The sequence below is a fragment of the Bos indicus genome, chromosome 28, assembly GCF_029378745.1.
Source record: "Bos indicus isolate NIAB-ARS_2022 breed Sahiwal x Tharparkar chromosome 28, NIAB-ARS_B.indTharparkar_mat_pri_1.0, whole genome shotgun sequence".
Lineage (NCBI taxonomy): Eukaryota > Metazoa > Chordata > Mammalia > Artiodactyla > Bovidae > Bos > Bos indicus.
Window position 1 is genome coordinate 27,911,333 of NC_091787.1, and position 24,716 is coordinate 27,936,048.

At 54.3% G+C, this 24,716-nt stretch overlaps 1 protein-coding gene across 3 annotated transcripts in view; it reads left to right on the top strand.

The window, feature by feature from the left end:
- LOC109553682 (cadherin-23-like) overlaps positions 1-24,716 on the top strand; it is a 392,820-nt gene that overhangs the window by 329,464 nt on the left and 38,640 nt on the right. For all 3 annotated transcript variants that reach the window (XM_070781989.1, XM_070781991.1, XM_070781990.1), the window contains 9 exons: positions 127-254; positions 5,060-5,132; positions 7,052-7,168; positions 10,864-10,976; positions 12,210-12,317; positions 18,647-18,836; positions 19,146-19,291; positions 21,959-22,178; positions 23,843-23,995. In XM_070781989.1, the coding sequence (XP_070638090.1) occupies positions 127-254; positions 5,060-5,132; positions 7,052-7,168; positions 10,864-10,976; positions 12,210-12,317; positions 18,647-18,836; positions 19,146-19,291; positions 21,959-22,178; positions 23,843-23,995 (1,248 nt within the window). The remainder of the gene's footprint in view (positions 1-126; positions 255-5,059; positions 5,133-7,051; positions 7,169-10,863; positions 10,977-12,209; positions 12,318-18,646; positions 18,837-19,145; positions 19,292-21,958; positions 22,179-23,842; positions 23,996-24,716) is intronic.

Genomic DNA, 24,716 nt, shown 5'->3' on the forward strand with positions numbered 1-24,716 from the left:
GTTCACAGGCAGAAGGGAAAAACCAGGCCAAGCCAGCCACACCCTGTCTGTCCAAAGGGGAGCCCTGGCCAGATGGGCATGTAAAGTCTGCTTACAGAGGGCCTGGGGCCTGTCCTGTCATTTCAGTGATCAGCGTGAGCCGCCCCCTGGATTATGAACAGATACCCAATGGGCTGATTTATCTGACCGTCATGGCGAAGGACGCTGGCAACCCTCCTCTGAACAGCACTGTCTCTGTCACCATTGAGGTGTTTGTAAGTACCCAGGGGTGCACTGGCCTTGCTATTCTGGGAACTGAGGTGGTGACTGTGCTCCCAGAGTGTTGGAGCCCTGCTAAAACCCTGTGTCCCCACATCCTTGGCTGTCCCCACAGCTCAGAGCATTACTCAGACTGTCCCAAAGGCTGTCCCCTAGCAAACTGCCTCCTCGCTTGGCCAGGGAAGGCACGGGGCACTGGGACCCAAGGATAGCCTGATAGTCCTGCTCTAATTTCATTTCAGAGCCTCGGGACTCCCTCTGGGGTGGAGCAGGAGCTGGGGCTCATGCAGGGAGGTAATGTCCTGTGTTCCTTCATTTATAGCCACATTCCGTGAAGTTCAAGGGAATTCCTGGAAGGTCATCTTCTCTCTTCTATCTCTCTCTGGGCCCCTCTTTCTTCTTCACTTCCTTTTTCCATTCCTCTGAAGATCTAAAGGGGCCTGAAACCAAACCACAGCTTGTCTGACACGAATATCAAGCACACCTTAGTGCTTTCCGTGTCTGAAATTATCAGTCACTGAATCCATCTCCACACTGGTTCATTGGCCCCACACAGCTCCCACAGCAATCCCAGGGATGCAGATCATGGTCTGACACCAGGCCAGTGGGCCTTCCCGCCCCCCGGCCCAGACACCCACCTCCATCCCATTAAAGGCTACTGCCTGTGGAGACGGTGAACACGTGCTGATGGAAGAGTTAGTGCATTACCGGCTCCTGGAGGATTTGATCAGATTGTCAGGTTAGGAGATTCGCTGTGATTTGATAAAGGCACCCACTCCAGTGTTCTTGCCTGGAGAATCCCAGGGACGGGGGAGCCTGGTGGGCTGCCGTCTTTGGGGTCGCACAGAGTCGGGCATGACTGAAGCGCCTTAGCAGCAGCAGCAGTAGCAGCAGCAGAAACTTGCCCAGAGCAGGTTGCCGGATGACTTTCCTATCCCAGCCGGCTTTGCCAACATCCCCTGGTGTTGCCTCACACCTGCCTTTATCGAGCCTCATCCTCTCAACCCAAGACTGAGCCTCCAGGGCCAGCCCTGGGCAGGGGACCCCACTTGCTTACAGAATATGTTGGGGTGGGCAGTGATGGAAAAGTCTAGGGTGATGCCTGGAGGAACCTTGCATCTGGGCATGTGGGAGCAACATTTAGGGGGAACAGGGGACAGAGAGGCTCTATAGAACCAGGTCCAGGAAATGGAAGGGCAGAGTCTAGGACCCTCATCTGACACTTCAGGCTCCACGGGGAGGCCAGAAGGAGATCCTCAAAAACCCAAAAGCATGCCTGCCTTTAACCTGAGATCACCCACCTGAAACCCAAGGCTAAGAGCGGAGAAGCACAGTACGCTTGCTACCAGCCCTGACCACATCCTGGTATTCTTGCCTGCGTGGCCCTGACCCTGACCACAGCCTCCAGTGCCCCCTTAATCTTGGCCACACTCATAACCCTGACCAGTCCCCTCACCACCACCACCACTTTCAACCAGAATCCTGCTCTGCTCAGGCAAGCAGTGAATTCTTCCCGTGTGTGCTGTGCAGTAGAGACTGGGGAGGGATATGAAGGTGACTATGAATCCTGCTCCCCCACAAAGGGACACTGAAGAGAGAGAAGAGCATGGCTTGGGAGGCGTATGGCTTTGACACTCAGCTCTGCCACCGTCTAGCCATGTGACCTGGGATTCTTTTCCTCTCTGAACCTCAGTTTCCTCATCTAAAGAGTGGGGATCCTCATGGTACTGTCATGAAGATTAAGCTTGATCCTGTGGGTGGTACTTGGCTCCAGTAACATGGGCCATCTTACTGCTGGTAAGACAGATATGTTCCAATGGCAGCATCCATACTCCAGGCTCTCTAATGCACAGGGAGTTCCAGGGAATTCAGCTGGGCAGAGAAGGACCTGCTCTAGACTTTTTGCAAACGGATGTGAAATAGGGTGAGAGTAGGGGAGGTTTAGGGAAATAAGTTGAGGTGTTCCATGCTACCCAGGTATGGGCACGTAGCATTGACCAAGTGGAAATTCAAACTTCTGGAGCCTCGTGCTGTGCCAGCGGCTTTCACGTTACATAGGCTCTCTCGATCCCATTCTGCAGACGAGGCAGCTGAGGCTCAGGGAGGGAGCATAGCTGGTGCAGGGTCACCAGTGCCTTCCTCGCTTTCTGGCCGGTAAGTGGCATTTGAATTTACCTCCAGTCCTAGTTAGCCAAGATTTGAACTCTGACCAGTCTGACTCCTGAGCTCACGTTCTACCCACCACACTCCTAGGTTTGGAGGCTTAGACATCCCAGTCTTCATGTGACTGAGACTAGTGTGCCTCAGAGTTCATGTGGATTCCCCAGGCGTCTTCGTAAAATGCAAATTCTCACTTAGCACATCTGGGGAAGGGCTGAGGCTCTGCGTTTCTACATGCTCCCATGAGACGCTGATCCTTCTGGCCAGGGAACCACGAGTAGTGAGGCCTTCAAAAATCTGCCCTCATGGGATCTTGAATCCCAGGGACTGCCCCAAATCCCAGCCCGCTTCCCAACCTGTGGTTCACTAAGAAAGGACCTGGGGAGGGCCTCTCTCTCTTTTTGCCTCAACCCTTCACATGGAGCTGGAACAGGAAGTGAATGGCCCAGAGTCAGAACTGACCTTTTATCTACTGTGAATAGAAGAGTGACCAGCAGCCTCCATCTCCCTCCCTGATACCAGGGAGCGGGGGTCTCCATGTCCAGAGGCAAGTGAGGGCAGGAGTCTACCTGGCTGCTGTCCTCTCAGCAAGCCAACACGTGCCCTGGCCTGGAGCCACCTCAGTCCAGCAGAAGGGGTGCTATTTTCAGATTTCCTCACAACCATCATGCAGGTCAGCAGGGACCCTGTACTTCCCTTCTGGGTCTGCCCTGGCCTGTGGCAGCAGGGCAGATCTGGTAACAAAGGCAGGTACCACCTTGACTGTGAGTGAGCATCGTCTCTTGAGCAGAGCTTTGGGACAGTGCAGTCACTTATGTCTAAGGACCACACTTGAAAAGGTCACCGCCTCCGGGTTGGTTTTTCATGTGGGTGATTTTTAAGTAGCTGTCACTTGGCTGAGCTGCCTCCTCCCTCTTCCAAAGGGATTTTCTCTCAACAGAAAAGGGAGAAAAAAAAAAAAAGCCCCAGCAGAGATGAAGGAGTTGATGGCAGCATTTACTGCTCAGGTTGGGGGTGGGGAGAGGCAGATCAAGGCGACAGGGCTGTGCAAGGAGGGGGCATGCGTGGGGGCCAGGTGATTCCTTTTCATCCACTGCTTGTTGGTTTTTAATAAAGAAGTCAAACTTGGTTTGTAGATTTCCCATTAGGGGACAATAAGCTTTTGTAGAGGGAGCCGCTGAATTAGAACTAATAGTGAATATAGCGCCAGGATCCGGGGAAATATCAGCGCTAATAAGTTTCTGCCTCATGCTCTGTCACTGACATTCTCTGCGCCGTTCTGTGCAGCCAAGCAAAAGGCTTAAATATGTACGTATATGGGGCACACGTGCCCACACCAGGGATGACCAGGCGTGCTGCTGGGCATCAAACATCAGGTGGGGCCTCTCACTGCCAGTTCTCTGAGGCCGGGGAGAGGGACAGGTCAGCGGGAACTGGTGTGTGGTCCAGAGCCAGGGGCCAGATTGGGGAACAAGAGCACTACACTCTGGGCACCACAGTCCCAGCACGATGGGAGCCTCTGAAGTCCCAAGGGGTGGACAGCCACATATCAGGCTGTCTCCTTCCTTTCTAATTTATTTTTAAAATTTGTCTTATCAAATAGTTGATTGCTAATGTTGTGTCCAGGCCACCTCCTCCTTCCTGTTTGCTCAGCCAGAAGTGAGTGACTCCAGCAGAGTGACTCATACAGGAGCCTCTCCCCCAGAGGACTCCCAGTCCAGGGGAGAAGTGGGCCCCTGGGAGTCTGCATCACTGAGGGCCGAAGCCTACAGCCTCCCCAGGGGGCTACCACCCATCTGCCCCCTGAGCCCCACACTGGGCTCTTGGGGAGGGGGAGAAGGCACCGAGCCATGTGGGCCAGCGAGGCTTCCTCCAAGAAGAAACGGGGAGGAACTCTCACTGGGTGATTGCAAAGGTGGTTGATGAGCACTGAGGACCAGAGTCTTTGAGGGTAGGGAAGTCTGCCCGATTGTGGAGGAGCTGTGGGAACAGGAGGAGGCAGAGGCTGGAGCCCGGGCCCCGCACTGCTGAGGCAACCCATTGACTTAGCACCATCTTCTGGCCACTCATGCAGGCTGGGCCTGGGGAGGGATTGCTCTAGAACCGGAGCTGGGGGTTCTGGACCGGGTTTGCTCAAGCAGGTGGAGGTGCTGCTGTTCTTACGTGTGTGCAGAAGGGTCTGGAATTCCAGCTCTGGGAGCCCCCTGCCTGCCATTGCATACTTCAGTATCTTATGGGTTGAGATACTCCTCTCTCCCTTTATTTCTAAGAGGGCGAACATTGATAGGAGGGTTCCTGGAACCTTCTACTAGCATCTTGGTGGAGCTGGATGGGAAGGCCCAAGTGTGGGGCTGGAGCCAGGTGAACTGGGAGTTACGGGCAGTCCCAACTGGCGCCTCATTCTCCATCACTCTGGCCATCACCATCCGTTCTCGACTCCCACACGTTTCTCCAGGGCCTGTCCTGCCACTGTGAACTGGAGCCCAGCTGGAGGGTCACCTGATTGCCTTGTGACACCCCACCTGGCTCCATGACACGCTGAGGTCAGCAGAGCTCCTTGGTGCCAACCGTGTCCAGCCTCCCTGCAGTGACCGATCCAGACTGCCTCCTGGTTCCTGAAGCCTGTCCGTTTTCTTTCCAGGATGAGAACGACAACCCCCCCACCTTCAGCAAGCCTGCCTACTTTGTATCTGTGGTGGAGAACATCATGGCAGGTACGGCCCGGGTCGGGGAGGCCGGCAGGCACAGCATTCAGGGTGCAGGCCTGACCTTGCATGCATGCCAGAGGCCCCTGCCCTCCCTGTGTTTCCACAAGTGGGACCTCTGGAGGTGTGCGGTTGTCCACCAGCCGGCAGTTTCCTCCAGAGCACCGACTGTGTGCAGACACTGCTGGACGCTTGGTCCCTACACCCCCTGTAGCTAGTTTTCCTTCAGGGAAGAGAACAATGGCTGAGGATTAATTCAGCAACCTCAGGTAAACAAGAGTGCCCTGAAAGTTCCGGGTTTATGGGGCATGAGGCCAGTCCCAGGGCCCATGATGGCTGAGGGGGTCGCCCTGGAGGATAGCGTGTGTTCCTAGGTGAGGAGAGAATGGGAGGCTCCTCCCTGGGCTGCATCTCAAGTGCCAGGGCCCACCTTGCAGACCCAGAGCCACCAGCTCCACACCTGAGTTGTCCTCAGAGCAGGCCAGAAGCTTTACCCTTACACCCCGAGTGGATGTTCCGTGGGGGAGACTCAGGTCAGGAATTGCTACAGCAGCTGGAGGGGTTAGGGTCACCCAGAGGAGCCAGGGGACAGCTGGAATCTGACAGCTAGAGTAGGGACAGTTGTAGGAGTCAGGGACACGTTGAGTCAGAGATAGCAGAGGGGTCAGGGAGCAGCTGGAACCAGAGGTAACCTTCCCTAGCACTGCCGGGCCTTCTGAAGAGACCTTCTAAAAGTACCCACCTGGCGTCGGATGATTTGCTGGACAGGGCCCAAGCTGGACCCAGCCCACCCTGCCGCATGCCAGTCTCAGGCACCCCCTGGAGAACACCACTATTGAAGCAGCCCCTTGCACTCCCCTCTGTCCCTAGAGACTGACAAGGAGAGGCCTTCATCCTGCACTTAATCCTCTTCCACGTTGAGTGTGCCGGGATAAAGGAGTGTATCAGGGCAAAGGTGCCTGTCCTCCTGTCAGGACAGGACTAGGAGTCAGATCAGAGGCCCCATGGCTCCCCAGAGGGACCCAGAAAGACCTGACTGTCCACAGCCGCTGCCTGGCCCTCACACCCCCCAGGAACGGTTGATTCACCGGCATGATAGATCCCGTGGTCTGACATGGGTCAGACCTGTGCCTTACCTGTTTTATCCCGCAGGATCCTCACCAGCCACCCCACAATTCAGGCTTTATAGTTATACCCATTTTACAGAGGAAGAAGCTAAGGCTAAGACAAAGTAAGGCATTTGCCAGAGGTCCCACCAGATTCCAGCCAAGGCATGGTGACTCTAGAAGGCCACACACCGACCCTTCTCACCACCCTGCCAGAACTGGAAGGAGGGATCCGGAAGCCCTGGGGGGCATGGCTGTAGGAAAGACTGCCCTCAGAGTCTGGACAGGCTGCTGGAAAGGCTGAACCCCTGACCCAGGGTTTCACAGAGATGAAAGTGAGGGCCTTAACTGAGCAGTAAAGAGAAAATAAAAACCCTTTACAAATTCTCCTTGTGAGCAAGATAAAATAAGACCAAAATTGAATACAATAAATGTAGAATAATTTAATATGGAGCTTCATTTCTTTTTGAGTCAAAGTCAGAGCTGGCCATTCTGAGCTCATTTATTGCGGGGGCCAGTCAGGGAAGGATGGGGTGGGGCATGGTGTGCTCTGGGGCTGGACCAGGACTGAGTTGCGGGAGGAAGGGGGTGGGCCTGACCCCTCCCAGGCTCCACTCCCTCCCATGGAGCCTTGTTCCCACACAGTCCAGGAATCTGGGCCACAGGAGCAGGTGGTGGAGCCCACTCTCATCCCTAGATGGCCCCTGGGGCAGGCCTCTTACCCTCTGAGGTCTCCTCCACTTCCTGTGCCCTGTCCTGCTCCCAGAGCCTGGGGCTATGAGCCCAGGGTGAGCAGACCCCACTCCTTTTGTCTCCCGGAAGGAGCCACAGTGCTGTTCCTGAATGCCACAGACCTGGACCGCTCCCGGGAATACGGCCAGGAGTCCATCATCTACTCCTTGGAGGGCTCTTCCCAGTTCCGGATCAATGCCCGCTCAGGTGAGCCCTGATCCTCTGCATCTTCAGCTGATGCTCCATACCCAGCCTGGGGACCGTCCTCTGGGCCAGAATCTCCTGAGCACACCAGCTTGGAGCACTTGGCCTTATTCCTAAAATATCCGAGTGAGATTACTGATATTAAAAAAAAAAAAAGATCACAATGTGAATTCATTCACCAAAGAATGTCTTTCTGGTGGTGAAGAGTCATGGTTTAAATATGTTCCATTTCACAATTATCTGGCTAAACCACTGCTCTTCAAGGACACCTTTCTTCAAGCCTAAGTGTCTCAGTGGCTGACCTCATTCTCAATGTCTCTTCCTAACATGAAATGTGCCTCAGTTTCCCCACCGACAGAGGATATACATACTAGGGCTGTTGTGTGAAAACAGGAGTCATTATAGAGAACTTGGAGTTGTCCCTGGCACGCAGTAAGTACTGACTATGTTAGGTTGTTAGCATTATTTTCTTGGTCTTTTCACCCTGGGGCCCCCATCCTCAGCTCCCTGCTCAGTCCGTATAACTCTCCTTTCTTCTTCATTTCTCCATATGCCTCCCTCCAGCTTTCTGTCCTCCTTGAGGCCGGGAGGAAAGCAGGGCATAAAAAAGCAGCAAGATACCCCAGACTTCTAAGTCAGAAGCTGGAAAGGAATGAGAGGCCTTTGGACATTCATTCATACCTTTGCTCAGCTGTCAGTGGGGGCCTGCTCTCCACCAGGTGCGGCGCTGGGTGCTGGGGAAAGGGAATGGAATAGACATGGCCTCACCCTCACGGGGCTCTAAGTCAGCTCAGTGAATGTGCAAGGCTCCCCACTTCCAAGTTCTCCTTTGTATTAGGTAAGGGAACTTGTAGATGCTGAACAGGCCAAGCGTGAAACCTCGGTGGCTTAACACAATAGAACTTCTAACTCACACAGCAATCCAGTGCTGTGTTTGGTGGAGAGTCTTCCACATGGTGATTCAGGGACCCAGACTCCTTCCATGTTGTCGCTCCAGGGTCACTGCAGAAGGGAAGAGGGAATGTGGGACATTGTGCAAGGAGATGTTTATGGGTCAGACCTGGAGGTAACAGACATCACTTGTGCCCACATCCCATTGGCCAGAGCCAGGCAATGGCCCTGCCAAATGCAAGGAAGGCTTGGGGAACATCATAGTCCCTGGCCTGGCAGCTCCTCTCCAGCAATCATTCTGGCCTGGGAAGGGAACAGGAATCTCTGATGGACACTGGCCATCCTTGCCATGGGTGGTCAGTGGCCCAGCAGGGCATCTAGTCTTCCTGTTATCTGTGCCTCCGTGCTCCAAGTCTGCCTTCAGTCTCTTTCACCCCACTTTCCTGGAAGCTCGGGGAGCAGATGGCTGGTGTACAAAGACTTAACACGTCCAGGGCCAGCTTGCGCCTCCTGTTCCGCCTCTGACAAAGCCGGCGCATCCCTCTGACCTCTCAGGAGCCTCCACCCTCAGGAAGTCCATGTTTCTGGGGAGCTCAGAGTAATGTCATTAAGCAGGCACTCAGCACTGTTCTAAGTGCTCTGACCAACATCACCACCACTCTGAGGTAGGTCTTACCTTCACGTCATCCCTGTTTTCCTTGCAAGGAAATTGAGGCAGAGAGGTTAAATCACTGGACTCAGGATTCACAGAGCCTGAACTTCTGACTCCAGAGCCCAAACTCTCAGCGCTCTGTTCTCTAAGCCATGTAGAGCTGTGTGCCGCCCCCAGATACAGTGGCGGGCACACTGACCTTTCAGCACTTACCCTGCCTCCCCAGTCAGGGACTCCATCTCTACCCTGGGGCCTTTAATAATGACTTGGACATTTTCTTGCTGCCTTAACACGGCTCCTTCAGCTCCAAAGGTGTAAGCGTTTTCCTCTGAGCGCCTTGGTCAAATTAGCCAGGCCCACTCCTCAAAGGTGGCCTTAATTGGACCTAATTTCCCAGACAGGAGGAGCCATCTATCATGCCGACAAGTTCATGTTTAAAACTTTTTAGAGATTAATTTCTTCCTCGCCCTGCCAATTACTTGACACCACCCCAGCACGGAGTGTGGCTTGGCAGGCAGACGATTGCCAGGCTTTTGTTCCTGACCTTAGCACCTTCAGAGCCCCGGCCCCCAACCCCAGCTTCCTTATCATGGCAGGAAGGGGAAATACGGGAGTGGAAGAGTCCTAGGGGCCACTGGCCCAGCTCCCTTACATTATGGTAGAATAAACCAAGCACAGAGAAACTAAGTAACCTGCCCCAGGTCACACAGCTCGACCGACGGGGATGGCACCCAGTCCTTGCGCTTGGAGGGCCCTCACAGTCCCTTGGAAAGAAACGAGCATTTTCTGAAGGTTGGAAACTTCACCTATAGTTATTTAATCCTCACAAAGCTCTGATTTGAAAGCATACTAATCTGTTTTAGATGAAAAACTGAGGCTCGAAGAAATTAACTAACTTTCCCAGGCTAAGCTCCTGGAAAGAACAGTCATCAGAAGTCACACCTGGACTTCACTGTCCTCAGAGCGCCGGCTCTGTCCAGTGGCCCTTGTGAGACGATAGGTGGCCGGTTGCCAGACCGCACTGAAGCTGGCTTGAGCTGCCTCCTGCCTGCTGGTGAGAACCTGCTCGTGAGTTATGTACATCTCTTCCCAACTCCAAGTTCAGTGCTACCGAGTGGGTAGCTTCAAATGGGCCCTGGTGGGAATATTTATAACCAGGGAAATCAGCAAATGCCCTTTTTTTCCCTTTGGGGATCCAGCTGTCAAGCATTTACTGTAACACCACTACCAAACGACTTCCATATCTTAGTTACACCAAAACACAGAGAAAAGCCAAAAACAGACCGACAAAGATTATGTGGTGGTGCTTTAATCACTCAGTCGTGTCCGACTCTTTTGCGACCCCATGGACTGTAGCCCGCCAGGCTCCTCTGTCCATGGGATTTCCCAGGCAAGAATACTGGAGTGGGTTGCTGTTTCCTTCTCTGGGGGATCCTTCTGACCCAACAAAGATTATGGTCTATTTTAAATGTTTATATTTACTAAAATAACATGTTTATACACTAAAAAATCCAAAGCATTGTTACAAGGTAATTAAGGAAACTATTTTATAGCTATTAATATTAAATCTCAACCCACTATAGGTTGAGCTGTCTCAAAAGAGCCACGCGTTGGAACATGCCTGAAGCACTCAGCGTGTTTCAGTCCTGTTGTTGTATTTCTATAACCAAATGAATAAACAGTGCCAGATGCCTCTCTAAGTTTAGAACCAAATTAATCCCATATCAACCCTATGAGATGGGCCCTATTATTGTTCCTTTTTAACCAGATGGAGAAACTGAGGCACGGGGGATTTAGGTAACTAGTTCCAGGTGATAAAGCCAGTTAGGTAATGTCTGCAGCCTAACTGAGAGGTACTTTGTGACTGAGCTTGAAGCCAAGTGACGCTCCTGCCCTGTTTTCTAGCCCCTAATCCCATAATCTGTCTCGATCTCCCACATCTGAAAATGCCGCCTCCTCCTGGGGTTATACTGCCCAGCTCTGGGATTCAGGTTCCCAGTCATGGCTGCTGTGCCCAGTGAGCACCGTCTCACCACCCCCTATTCACACAGGTCACTTGATCCTGCAAGCATCTCTCTCACTGCACTCTCCCTCCTTCCCCATTCCCTCCCTGGCCCACCCAAACCGTCTCTCACGCACCCTTCTCTTATTGCAGGTGAAATTACCACCACCTCCCTGCTTGACCGTGAGACCAAGTCTGAGTACATCCTCATCGTCCGGGCCGTGGACGGGGGCGTGGGCCACAACCAAAAAACCGGCATCGCCACTGTGAGCATCCAGCCAGCCCCTGCCCCTAGCTCCCCACTTGCCAGCCAGGCTGCCAGCTCCAGCTCATCTTCAGCTTGTACCACTTAGGCCCCTGGACACTTGTGTCCCGAAGCAGTGTGAGGCCTTGTGGGCGTGGAGGGTGGCAGGTACCATTTCGTTGTCAGCCAAGGTCAGCCCTGGGGCCTTCGCAGCTAGGGGAAGAAAGACATGGGGGTGCTTGGGAAGAACAAATACTCTCTCCTGCCCCCAAAGACCAGCTGGGCAGAAGGCATGAGCCCCATAACTCCCTCCCTGCCGTGGCACCTGCCAAGATACAGGAGAAAGGACTGCCAGGAAGAGCAGCTCAGAACAGGAGGCAGGGCCCTGAGGGTTCCTGGGGGCTGTCACCACCCACCCCTACCTTGCCGTGCTGAGAAATGATGCCCCGGTTTCCCTCCCATGAGCAGGTAGGACCCGTGAAGCCCACAGCCCCACCCAAGGCCTTCCTGCCTCTGAGAGTAGAAGCTAGAGGAGAGCCCTTAGAGGGTCCCAACTGAGGTCTTTGCTGCAATCGCTGCAGAGGAGGGTGGGGTGTGACATTCATGCTGTGGGGCAGGAAGAGCAGCTGACAGGCCCCTCCGGCCACTCCCCTCCTTATCCTCCTTTGCGCTCTCGCAATCCATCTGGAGCCCTCTCTCCTCAGCCCTCACCCGATCCACAGCAGCTGCCCCCATTCTTACCCAGCCAGAGGGGCTGGGGGTGCTGTCACTTGGCCAGCCACTTGGCAGAAAAATCCCCAGTGCTCTATTCAGTCCTGAGAGGCCCCTGCTAATAGGACTCAGAATTCTATAAATAATTTACCTGGGTGGCAGGTGAGCAGAGAAATTGCTTGGCTTGTAGCTGAGACCAAAAGGGGATGAAGCTCTGTGGATCCTATCAGATGTCCCACCACAACCTCCCACACCCTGTCAGTCACCTTCAGCCAAGACCCGGGGTGGACAGAATGCATCCCGGGTCGCAGGGACCATTTCAGGGGTCATTTCATCCATTCCTCTGTCTCCTAATGGGACAGCACCTAAGCTCCCCGAAAGGTCTAGGCCCCCTCCTGTTCTTGAAAGCCCAGGATCTCTCCTGAGGCCCCCAGAGTGGGTAGAGCTGGTGGAATTAGTGCCAAGGTGCCCATAGGCGTCTGAGTGAGTCCCCAGTGTGGGCACTGTCCTGACACAGCCTACAGTGCCCCTTGTGGCTTCATAGGTGAACATCACCCTCCTGGACATCAACGACAACCACCCCACCTGGAAGGACGCTCCCTACTACATCAACCTGGTGGAGATGACCCCTCCAGACTCTGACGTGACCACGGTAAGTGGTGGGGGGAGCCGAGCGTCCAGGTGGCTGTTCAAGGAGTGTCTGCCTCTCCCACGTGAGCCCTGTGGGCCAGCCAGTGTGGAGCTGTTTCCGAGGCAGCTCTCGGAGCAGAGTTCCGGATGCTCTCTTGCGTGGTGAAAGATAGCCAGAGTTGGGGGAAAGCCCTCACACAGTGCTTGGAGACAGCAGGCTCCAGACTTTGTCAAAAGGAGCAGTGACAGCCCAAGGACAGTGCCAGAGGGGCTAGGGCTGGTTCAGATCCGGGTCACCCTTACCCTGGGACGCCAGGACTCTGGCCACCCCCTCGGGAGAGCCCCCAGCCTCACTTGGCAAGGCACAGGAACCCCCCTTCAAATCACGCACGCTTCAGCCCTTCCCCCATCACCTTCCTCCTTCCTCACTTCTGTCACTGCAGCCTTCAATCTGGATCAGCAAGCCCAGGGCTGCCCCAGCAGGGGGCTCAAAGCTCACCCAGGGACTTTCTGGTTTGCACAGGCTCTTAGGTGTGCTGCGTGTGGGGATATGGCTCAGGATAGGGCGTGAGAGACACAACCAAAAAACCTCAGGGCGTCCAGAAAGGAGAGCAGTGTCCTGGGGAAGCTGAGGAAAGCTGGACTAAAGCATCGCACTGTCTATGTGCTGGGATTCACATTTATGAGGCTTTCTTTCCCCCTCACGCTTGTACCCCATTTGGCCTCATTCAGAGAGCCTCCTGCCCCAGTGTCCAGCCCCACAGACACCAGCCAGCCCTGTGATGGACACGATCCTGACAGATCATATGCTCAGACACTCAGTCGTGTCTGTCTCTTTGCAACCCTGTGGACTGTAGCCCACCAAGCTCCTCTGTCCATGAGATTCTCCAGGCAAGAATAGTGGAGTGGGTTGCCATTTCCTTCTCCAGGAGATCTTCCTCACCCAGGGATCGAACCTGGGTCTCCTGCATTGCAGGCAGGTTCTTTACCAACTGAACCACTGTGAAAGTCCCCATTTATTGAGTGCCGGGGACATGCCAGCTGCTGTGCTGGGTACATCTCACAGATTCTCTCACCTTTATGGGGATCTTTATGGATGGGGATTCCTTGCTTCCACTGTACAATGGAGGAAATGGAGACTTAGTGTTTGCGGGACTTGCCGAAGATCACAGAGCTAATGAGATAGTAAGAGATCATGTCAGGACTCAAACCAGGGTCTGGCTGACTTTGAAACTACCTGACCTCTGCCCCTCCGCTGGCTCAGGGGTGCTCTGACAGGTGGCCCAGGTCCTGAAAAACTGGAGAACTCGGGTGGGATGGGAGAAGGGATGGTAAACTTTCACATCCAGTTCTTCAGGAAGGCTGCCCCACCCTGAGGGCAGGCAGCCTCAGACTGGTGATGCCTAACCTCCCCACCCCTACCCTCATCAACCACAGGCAGTAGTGACAAGATCTGCCAGGTCTCGATGGAGGAAGATGTCAACCTGGAAGGAAGGACAGAGAGAGAAAGAGGGAGAGGGGTTGGCCATCACACCTGTCCTGTCTTCCTTTCTACATGTTAATGATACGAATGGCTCTCAACTCCGGGCGGGATCCCCTCTAAGGGATTCCAGTAGGGTGCAGGATCTGGAATCTGTTTTCTCAAAGTCCCAGGTTGGGGAATCCTTCCAGCTCAAAGCCAGACTTGGCAACCACTCCCAGTTCCAATGGGCACTCTCTGCTGCCACCTCATGGACACTAGGGCTCTAGACCAGGATAACCCCAGCCAGAGACTCCAAAAAGCTGGGGCAGAATGCCCACCTCTGAACACCTGTCTGGTCAACTCTTACCTTGGCTTTACGTGTCTGGGAAATCCCTCCCAGAGGAAACTGAGGGGAGAGAGTGGCTGCGTGGGGCAGCATTTGGGGGCGCCGTTAGTAAAGAGTCTGCCTGCTGGCCAAAGAGTAGGTCTGCTGGGCCGGGAGTGTACTTTGTCGGCTCTAGGCGTTCCCAGATCAGCCCCCGTAGCCTTCTCCACACATCCAGGAAAGGGTCTCCAGCCTTTCCTCACATCCTCCGTGCTGTGGGCAGGTACGGACAGTGGGCCAGGGGCCTGCTGCCCAGCGCTGTCTCACTCTCCAGGAAACCCCCACAAGCCTTCAGTGAGCACCTACTGTATGCCAGACTTGGCAGGCTCAGGAGTTCGGGATGCAGCAAGTTTCCTCTCTGCCTTCAGGGAGCTGCGTGTCACTCTGAGGCTGAAACTCACCCCTGGTTCCCATCTCACCCTGTATAAAAGCCAGGGTCCTTCCTTACTGGGCCTACCTGGCCCACAAGATCTGCCCCACTTTAACTCTGGGGAGAAGGACATGTGAGTCCACCCCTCAGTACTGAGTAGACACGGCTGTCCACAGCCACGGGTTTGGGGCACCTCAGCTTTTCCGTGACTCGTGGTAGTGTTTGAGAGCTGGAAAAAAAAAAAAAAAGTTACTCAGAATTTCAAAAAGAACAGAGACAGAATTAAAGCTTGTTATATTAAACATCTGCCACATATGTTGTGACAACTTTAGAAATTACAATATTTAAGGTGTATAAAAATTTCATTGCATTTAAGGACAAGTTGTGGGCTTGATTTTCTAGAATTCTGGAGAATTTTTTAATGTGATAATTTGTCAGGACGCCAGAAATCAAGAAGCCCATACATTAATTGAGCTTGTTATAGTAAAATAATTTCAAAAGGAATAGTCATAAAAATTCTTTCAGATTTTATAGCCGTGAAATATGTGTATGTGTGTATAAGTGGGTATATTGTAAGACCTTTAGGGGGCCCCCTGGGAACTTCTAAGGTCTCATAATGGCCCTGAGTGAGGTAGGATCTGTGGCTGGGGTTCGAGAAAAGTGGTCTTTAAGGAGGGAACAGCTCACCCAGAGGTGACATCAGGAGGAGGTGATATTTCAATGGAAAAGAAACTAGCCCATCTTCTGACTCATCTCCCACCCGCCTTCGCACACCCACCACACACCTCCAACACACGCAGGACTTTCAGTTTCCTGAGCCTGCTGAATTCCTTCCCGCCTTGGAGCCTCTGCACAGCTCTTCCAGCCCCACAGGATGCCCTCTCCTTCCTCTATTCCACCCGTCCCCCACATCCCGACTCTTCCCATGGCTGGCTCATTCTCCTCCCTCTGTCCCAGCTTAAAATGCCACCTCTCTACGCTCCATTTCTTTCAGAGCTGACTCCACGATCTGTGTTTAGGTTGCTTGCTTATTAAGAGGCAGTGTAGCTCAGTGATTAAGTGAGAAGCCTTTTCTGCTACCAAAATGTCTGGGCTCTAACCCCAGCCATACCACTCACCAGCTGTGTGACCTTGGGCAAGTTACTTAACCTCTCTGTGCTCCAACCTTCCTAAGTAGAAAATGGGGATAAAGTCTCCACTTCATAAGACTGTGGTCATATTTAATGAGTCCAAATACACAAAGTACCCTGGCCCACAGTGACTGGTCAGCAAATGAGAGCTTCTGTCTCCATCAGCTGCCTCCCCTGCTGGAATCAAACTGTCTCGTTCACAGTTGAGTCCCAGCACCTGGCACAGGGCCTGGCACATTATAAGGGTTCAGTATTTGTGAATGAGAGCTGTTGATGGACTTGTTCAACTTTCTTCCGCATCCTACCTAGCACCCCCTCCAACAGGTGGGGTCAAGTCTTCCTTGTCAGAGGGAGATGAGGGTGTGTGTCCTGGGACTTTCCCAAGGGCTCCTCTAGAGGGGGCCCTGGGCACAGCTTCTAAAGCCTGAAGTGCAGGGTGATTCCAGTGTTTTCTTTCTTCAGAGTGGTGTGCAGACGAGTGTGTGCTGTGTTCCCTTGCACTGGGAGCTGGCCAGGTGCGTGTCTGTGTGCCCATGTGCGCCGCACCTGCGTGGGCATGAGCTTGCAGAGTGGCTGTTCTCTGTTTGCAAGTAAGATTTTGGCCCAACTCTCCCTCCCGCTCCTGCAGCCTCCTTCAAGGACCTGGCTGATGGGCATTGATTTAGAGCCTTTCAAAGCCCTCCAGCAAAATAAAGGAGAGGGGAGAGCGAGAGAATTATTCCCCGTCAGGCCAGGAGAAAAATGACGGGCGTGAAATGGGAAATAAATGAGGGGAAAGTGGTGAGATTCTACACAATCGCCCAGCAGGGAGCTCACAGGAGGGGTCCCAGCCCACCCCCTTCTGCTGTGCCCCTCCACCATCCTACCACCCAGGAGTGGGCCACAGGGCTAGAAGTCGGGACCCACCCCCAACCATGGTCCTTTGGAAGCAGCTGCCCAAGATTCCCCTTCTCTAGCACTCGGGGATAGGAGAAGGTGTATCAGCACACTCAGCAACAGGCTAGTGTGCCTGTCCTAGAAAGGGTGGTTCAGCTACTCTGTGCCTCAGTTTACCAATCCAGAAAATGGGAATAAAAGCTATCTCCATCCTCTACCTTGAGAGAAGCATTGTAGAAGCACAAGGCTTTCTGGTCGCCTCTATCAGTGGGCTGACTACCTGGCCAAAATGATAACAGGAAAGCCTAGGGGACAGAGCTCTTGTTGTCAATACAGAGGTGATTGGGCCCCCATTATAGAGCCTGGGGAAACTTAGCCCCATGCCCACAGCACAGTGAGGGCTCCTCAGGCCTGGAAGGCTGAGGCCACCTCCCTGCCCCCTGGATACACCAAGGCTGGGAAGGGAGGAGATGGGCTGAGCAGGTGGGGTGGGAGTAGCACCATGTCCCACTCTCTGAAGTGAAAAAAGACCTGGATGGTTTGGAGTCAGAGCCAACACTGGTCCCTCTCCCTGCCTCCCCGGGGCCTAGGGGCAGACAGACGCCCTCGGCAGGACAATCCATCTGTCTGTTCTGGTCTAATGGCCCCTGAGATGCCTCTGTCTGGGGTTTAAGCCAGAGGAGGGACAGATTCTGCTGCCAAAGCACAAAAGGCCCCACATCAAGTAAGATGAAGGAGCTGACAAGGCCAGGCTGTCATCCCCGAGTGTCCTGGAGTTAAGAATGACACCGTCCTGATGCAGCCCCTGGGGCTGCAGTCACACCCCGTTGATCTTGTCCATCCTGGGGGCTGCTGTAGACCCCACAGTACAGGGTTGGGGTGAGCTGACGGATGGGTGCCACTGCTGTCCTGGGACCCTACGAGGCCTCCAGGGTGGCAGCTGGGTCAGCTCCACGGGTGGTGCTGTGTGATACTGAGTCTGGTCCAGGCCTCTCTGAGCTCTGCTTTCCCCTGTGGGAGGTATGATGGTAGAGGAGTTCCCTATGAGCAGAGATCGGTGGGCGTAGGGACCTGGGAGAGAATGGGCTACAGGGTTTGTTGCCCTGGACTAGGTCAGCATTGAGGTTGATCCCTTCATGGAGTGGGGCTTACAAGTGGGATACCACAGTGGGGCTGAAAGGTTTAACGGGCCGTGGTGTCTGGGGCCCCTGTCCTAAGACCTCCCCCTTCTCGGATATGGCATCCCTCACTCCAGGGAAAGTCACCCCTCTCTGTCCCCCAGCCCCACCCCAGCCCCATGACTGGCCCCAATTTACTGGGACCCACTCTTCAAACCGGGGGGCTTGTCCATGGCTCCTTTCCCATGCCCTGTCATTCTTGGTGTCACAGAGTCCTCACAATCTAAAGCCCCAAAGGAAGGAAGAAAGGGTTCAATGATGAAGGAGCCAGATCCCCAAATCTGGAGTTTCAGATACTTTCAAAAGATCAGCCAAGGATTTGGACTCCACAGCACTCCCTAGCCCCCACCCTGAAGAATTCCATGGTCGTAGGCTACAGGGCCTCCCTGCTGCCCCAGGAGCCCATGAACACATTAACCCCACTTGTCTGGAAGGAGGGGCACCGCCAGTGTTGCCTGCTAGAGGGATCTAGAGCCACTTCCTGGCTGGGAGATTTAGGGAGACTCGTCGTGCCTCGTCTATAAAGAGGGCTTTCTTCTAGGTGCCCTCCTCCTCAGACTGCTGACACAGTAGGTGGAGAAGGCCTGTGAGGTTCAGGGAGCCCCTTCAGGCTGGTGGGTGCTAGGTATCGCTGTTACAGTTCAGAAACCGCGGCTTAGGTGGGGAAAGGAACTTACTACCTAAGACCGAAGCTGAGTGGGTAGAGAAGCCAAGGAGCCCTGAATTCCCACTGTGGTTCATCTTCTGAACCTCCTGCCTCCCAACCCCTAGAGACACCCCCTGCTGAAGCCAGGAGGAAGACCCAATGCCTGAGTCTGAGCCAGAATGCCTCCAGTGCCCAGGCAGTGGGGTGCCCAGCATGGGAGCTCAGACAACCAGGGCAGGCAGCGCAGGCCACAGAGAAACCTTCTTGGGCTGGGCTCAGTTGAAGGGCCAGTTCTCCCCGGCAGGTGGTGGCTGTGGACCCAGACGTGGGGGAGAACGGCACCCTGGTGTATAGCATCCAGCCACCCAACAAGTTCTACAGCCTCAACAGCAGCACAGGCAAGATCCGCACCACCCACGTCATGCTGGACCGGGAGAATCCCGACCCCCACGAGGCGGAGCTGATGCGCAAAATCATCGTCTCTGTCACGGACTGTACGTTCCCCTCACTCCTGGGCTGTGGCCCCTGACCCTCAGTGACCTGGGGACCTCCCCCAGTGCATGTCCTCTGGCCATCCCGGGGCCTGCCCAGGAGGGCGGTAACTTCATCATCAAGAGCGGAGTGACACCCACCTCCCAGTTGTGACCGCCAGAGCACCCTTAGGAAGCAGAGCGGGGCTGGGGGTGTAGGACCCAGGCTGCCTCCTGGAGGGGCCGCTGGGATGGAAGGCCTCTGAATCGTCTTTCTCCCTCTCCCTTTTTCTCCTGCACCCCTCTTCCCCCCTCCTCTCTGTGGCACCCTAGGTGGCACACCCCCTCTGAAAGCCACCAGCAGTGCCACCGTGTTTGTGAACCTCTTGGACCTCAATGACAATGACCCCACCTTTCAGAACCTGCCTTTTGTGGCTGAGGTGCTTGAAGGTACCCCTGCAGGAGTCTCTGTCTACCAGGTGAGTTTCCCTTTCGTGGCCTGAGATCCTGCTCTCTGTCATCTCCTCACTTCATACCAACCTGCCAGCCAGGGAGCAGTGGGTGCTGTGTGTGCCCAGGTTGCGATGGGCACTTTGCATGGGTGAGGGGCAGCTGAGACAGGACACAATCCACTCCAGGCTTGGAGAGCCAGTGCTCTGAGAGATGGAAATGGAAGGCTCCCTGGAGGAGGAGAGGCTTGAGTTGGGTCTCGCAGGAAAGCGCCCAAGGAGATGGATAAAGGCAGAGGGAGGGAGGCAGAGACAGAATCCTGGGAAGCCAAATGGCTTTCTCAGAGCCTGACTGTGATGGTCTGGCCCGAGACTCTCAACACTTCACACCTGTAGGTGGTTCTGTAGGTGGTTTTAGGACACAAAGAAGGTCAGACGAGTGTAGCCCAGACATTCTGTCTCTGTGGGCAGCCCCCTCTCCTGTAAGCCCCAAGGCAGCCCCACATGGTGGGTGGGATCCCTCCACTTTTCAGGAGACATAAAGAGACTTGCCCAAGTCCCTGTGGCCGAGAAGAGATGGGCCTGGGCCTTCTGCCTCCCGCTTCACCACCCTTCTGTTCGGCGGAGGGGGCGAAGGTTCAGGTTCAGGGGAGATGATGCCCTAATAGGGCTGTTTAGAAACACTGAAAGGCCCTTGAAGTTAAGAGCTGGGCTTTGGAGTAGGCTTCCCAAATCTACCACCGATGTGCTGGGTGACTTGAAGCACCCTGTTTAACCACTCTGGGCCCGTGAAATGGGGATCAGAACAGTACCTGGCTGGCCATGTTGTGGGGATCCAATCAGACATATGTATAAGCAAGCTGGCACTCGGACTGCAGGAAATACACAGCAAGTGATGTACTCATGACGTGTGTGTCTGTCACAAGGGTTTCTACATGAGAGACAGTGGGATCCCATAGCAAGGGGTTAGCCTGATCCCATCAAAGAAGACAGGGCTATTTGTCAAGACTCCAGAACGGTTCACCTTGGCCATGCCCTGAAGCCCCGCTGTGCTTCAGTTTCTTCATCTATAAAAGGAGATTAAGGTTCCAGGGAGCATTCTCTCTCTCTAACAGAACCTTCTCCCCAAACCCCCAGCAGGGGGAGCTGCAATCCAGGAAACTGCAGCCACTCCCTGAGGAGGAGTCCCTCCCAAATAGGAGGGTGGAGCCTCCAGACAGGTTCTCCTCTAGACTCACAGACAAGAGAGGGAGGAAACACCCAACAGCACAGCTTCTGAGTTTATGGAGGAACTGGCTCAGAGTCATGTGAAGATGGTTGGAGGAACTGGGAGTGTTTAACTGGGAAACTGTCTTTAGATACAGAAAGGGAAATGGAAGTCACTCAGTCCTGTCCGACTCCCTGCGACCCCATGGACTGCAGCCTACCAGGGTCCTCTGTCCATGGGATTTTCCCGGCAAGAGTACTGGAGTGGGTTGCCATTTCCTTCTCCAGAAAGAGGGCTCTAACTTAAGCTGTGCAGTTCCCCAGATCCCCTCTACAACCTCAGATAATAATGATTTCTGCTGAATGTGCAGAAGAACTTTCCCCAGGGATTAGAGCTGTGCAGATAAATTAGAAGTAGCAAGTCCCCCAGTGAGGAAACCGTTCAATCTGAGTCTGGATACTCTCTTCTTGTCCGGCTTATTGGATGTAAATTAGACCAGGTGACACTAACATTGACTTTCCATCTTGAGCCATGCCGTGCTGTGCTGAGTCCCTTCAGTCGTGTCCAGCTCTGCAACGCTATAGGCTGTAGCCCACAGGCTACTCTGTCCACGGGATTTCTCAGGCAGGAATACTGGAGTGGGTTGCCATTTCCTTCTCCAGGGGATCTTCCTGACCCAGGGATTGAACCCACGTTTCTTAAGTCTCCTGCATTGGCAGATGAGTTCTTTACCACTAGCACCACCTGGGAAATCCCCTCAATCCTGAGAGTCTTGGTTAGATCCAAAGCTCTCATTTTAACTGTTTTTGCACATTTTTCCTCAAATGTCTTGAATCTTCTTCTGTAAAACTTTCAACATATCAGAGTCCTGAGTCAGGACCTCTCTCATCGGCACTGGAGGTGCAAACGGTAAGAGCTGGGAGCAGCCTCAGGACTGAGAGAAAGCTGGCCTACGTGTGTCCTCAAATGACTTTTAACAACCAGCTGTATCATCTTATTTTTGTTGTCTTACAAATAGAAGAGACCATGGGAGGGAATCCTTTTTATCAAGCATTTTGTGTCGTTGAGTTCCACATAGTTGAAGGGGTCTGAGCTGTTAACAACTGCTCCTAGCCAGCAGTGTGAGAGTCAGGGGTGAAGGAGACCCCTGAGTTTGGAGAGGGTCCTGGGCCAGCTGGAGCGAGTCTGGAAGAGCTTCCTTCTGAGGAGAGCAGGGTTTTGAAGGGAGAAGGCTGTAGACCTGGCCACTGGTTCGGGAAAGCCCCTTTCCCACCTCTCCCACCCCCAGCCCCACTTGTCGCATCTGTATACCTTTCAGCTCGGACAGGCTGACCCCCGTAAGAGCATCTGGGAGGCCGCATTGTGGATAGTGGCCTGGCCTGAGGCTCTGGGGTAGCAGCTGTGTCATTGGGAAGGAGGGGGCACTTCTCGGGGGGTGCGCATCAGTACCGGTGTCCCCACACCTCACTCCAGCGCCGCCTCTCCCCCAGGTGGTGGCCATCGACCTGGACGAGGGCCTGAACGGGCTGGTGTCCTATCGCATGCAGGTGGGCATGCCCCGCATGGACTTCGTCATCAACAGCAGCAGCGGCGTGGTGGTCACCACCGCTGAGCTGGACCGCGAGCGCATCGCCGAGTACCAGCTACGCGTGGTGGCCAGTGATGCAGGCACGCCCACCAAGAGCTCCACCAGCACGCTCACCATTCGAGGTGAGGGGGCGGCGTGCCTCCTGCTGTGCTGAGTGCAGGGCGTGGGCCCGAGGTCAATGCCAAGCTGGCTGGGAGCCCATGCCCGTCACTGCTGTCCACTGTCCGAGCAGCAAAGACTGCCTTGCAGATGGGCATCCTCTTCAGTTGGAGCCATTCGACATAGCCCTTCATGTCTCCACCAGTTCAAAAATGCCAGCAGGGCCTTCTCTTTACCTGGTCACTGACTGCAGGGTCCCAGAGCCCAGGAGCAGTGACCTGGCCACACTGCTCAGGTCCCCCAATTTGATCCCAGCAGCATCAGAGAGGGTTTGAACAGGTGGTGGCACCCTCGGGGTTACGAGCAGGCAGGGAGGTTCAGAGCTCTTTGTCTTTGGAAGAATTCCTGTTTGCAATGTAAAGGGAAGCTTCCCTTCCTGTATTCAGGGAACGCCTGAAATTGCTGTGGAAGGGCAGCACCTGGGAAGAGGGCAGCTGGGATTCCCAGACTCCCTAAGATTTCTCACCCCCTGGGGCCCTCTCGATAACTCCCACTGTCTCCACCCTCCAGCAAGGCAGGGCCAGGCTGAGGAGGGTTACTATTGCTCACCTACTCGGACTGTATGTTTAATTTCTGGGACAAAACTTGGACGTGGACATGAACTCTTGCCAGGGGGCCAGGAGTAATCCCAGGGAAATTAGTTCAGAATGCAACAGGCAGGAGATGGGCTGTTATCTCGGATAGGCCTGGTCCTGTCCTGGCTCCTGCTGGCCTCCGTGGGATGGGGAGTGGGTAGTAGTTGGCCTGGCACAAACGTTCACCTTCCTTAATCATGACCCAAGATGATGGAGGCTAGAGAGAGCTGAACATCCACTCTCTTATTGATCCAAGGCTTGGGGGTTCCTCGTGCCAGTTTGATGACCCATGTCTGTGCCCGTGATTGACAAGGCAGATGTCCAGCCCTCTCAAAGAGGACCCCAGATTTTCGTTTTCCAAGACACAGCAGAAACCATGTCATCCCATGAGCTGATCATTTCTCCCGGTGTTACCGCAAAGAGGAGCCGAAGCAGGGTGGAGCTCATTTCACTATGAAGGTCATCCTAGGTCATCTGCCAAAGGAATGGGGGCCTGACGTGCAGAGCTGCAAAACAAATCTGTAAGGGAAATTAGACTTTGGGGGCTAGTTCTCAAAGCCAGCTACTTTCCCTGGGATAAACTGGGGACAGGCCTCCCCAAGACCCCCACCCACCATTCTCTCGCTGTGTGACTTTGGACAGGTCATTCAGTTCCTCTGAGCTTCCTCATCTATATAGTGTGCCGAATGATGGGTGCCTAGTGAGGATGACATGAGGGGCCCCTGTGGTCCTTTACAGGAAGCACTTAGCCTGGGCCTGGCACCTGGGGAGAGCGGAGGAATGTGATGACTGTCATCACAGTCGTCATTGTCGTTGTTAGGCACATACTGGAGACTCTGGGGTTTCGGTGGCATGAGCTACAGGAGGGGGCAGAATCTCTGTTCAGCTCTGTCCTGGTCCCAGCAGCCATGGGGGCCCTTGGCCCATGACCAGCAGGTGTTGACTCCTAGGAAATGTGTTTCCTGTTGGTCTGTGGCATGAACTGCTGCCTTTGGAGCTGGCAGTTTAGGGTGGAAGCCAGGCCTAGCCCTGAGTGCCGACTCTGCCCCCAGTGCTGGATGTGAATGACGAGACGCCCACCTTCTTCCCTGCCGTGTACAATGTCTCCGTGTCGGAGGACGTGCCGCGGGAGTTCCGGGTGGTCTGGCTGAACTGCACCGACAGCGACGTGGGCCTCAATGCCGAGCTCAGCTACTTCATAACAGGTGCGGCCCTGCCTCCCCGCCCCTCAGATGAGCAGCCAGCCCGGAGTGGGCTCGGGAAGCGGGGAGGAAGGGATAGGACCTCCACTGGCCATCAGCCTTTTGCCCCTGCTGGGGCCTCAAAGATTTGCTCTTGACTTTTCCCAAAGGCTTTGCACCTGGGTCCCTCTGGTCTGGCTCTCTTGGTGGGGGGAGGGCAGGGACATGCCTTCTGTACCTATTGGATGATGGGGGGGTCTTCCTGAGGTGTATTCTAGAGGGTGGTGGAGCCAGTGACTCCTGGGGAGAAGCCTGCCCCCAACTCCACCCCACATCAGGGTAACAAAGCAGTGGCTAAAGGAATGTGGCCTAGCCCTTCCCAGGGCGCCTTTCACTCATGATGAGACTTTTCATCTGTTTAGAGACAAATAGTTTAGATATCTCTGAGTGAAATGATTTTAGCTTAAAAGTGTCGAGTGGCTACCACCTAGAGAGCTGTGGAGAAATGTTATGAGGCCACGTCCTGGCTCCACAGGAGAAAGTGAGCTGTGACCGATTAGTGATGTCTGCAACGGCAGTAGTCTTGGTAGGTGGTGGCAGACATGCTATGTATTAGCCATTCCTGGATTAGAACAGTCTACCAGCATTCTTCAGTCCATGGCCCACCTGAGAGGTGCCAGGGTGCATGGAAGAGAGCAGGGCAGTTCTTTCACATTCCTCAGCCCTCCCTTCAGCCATTTTACTG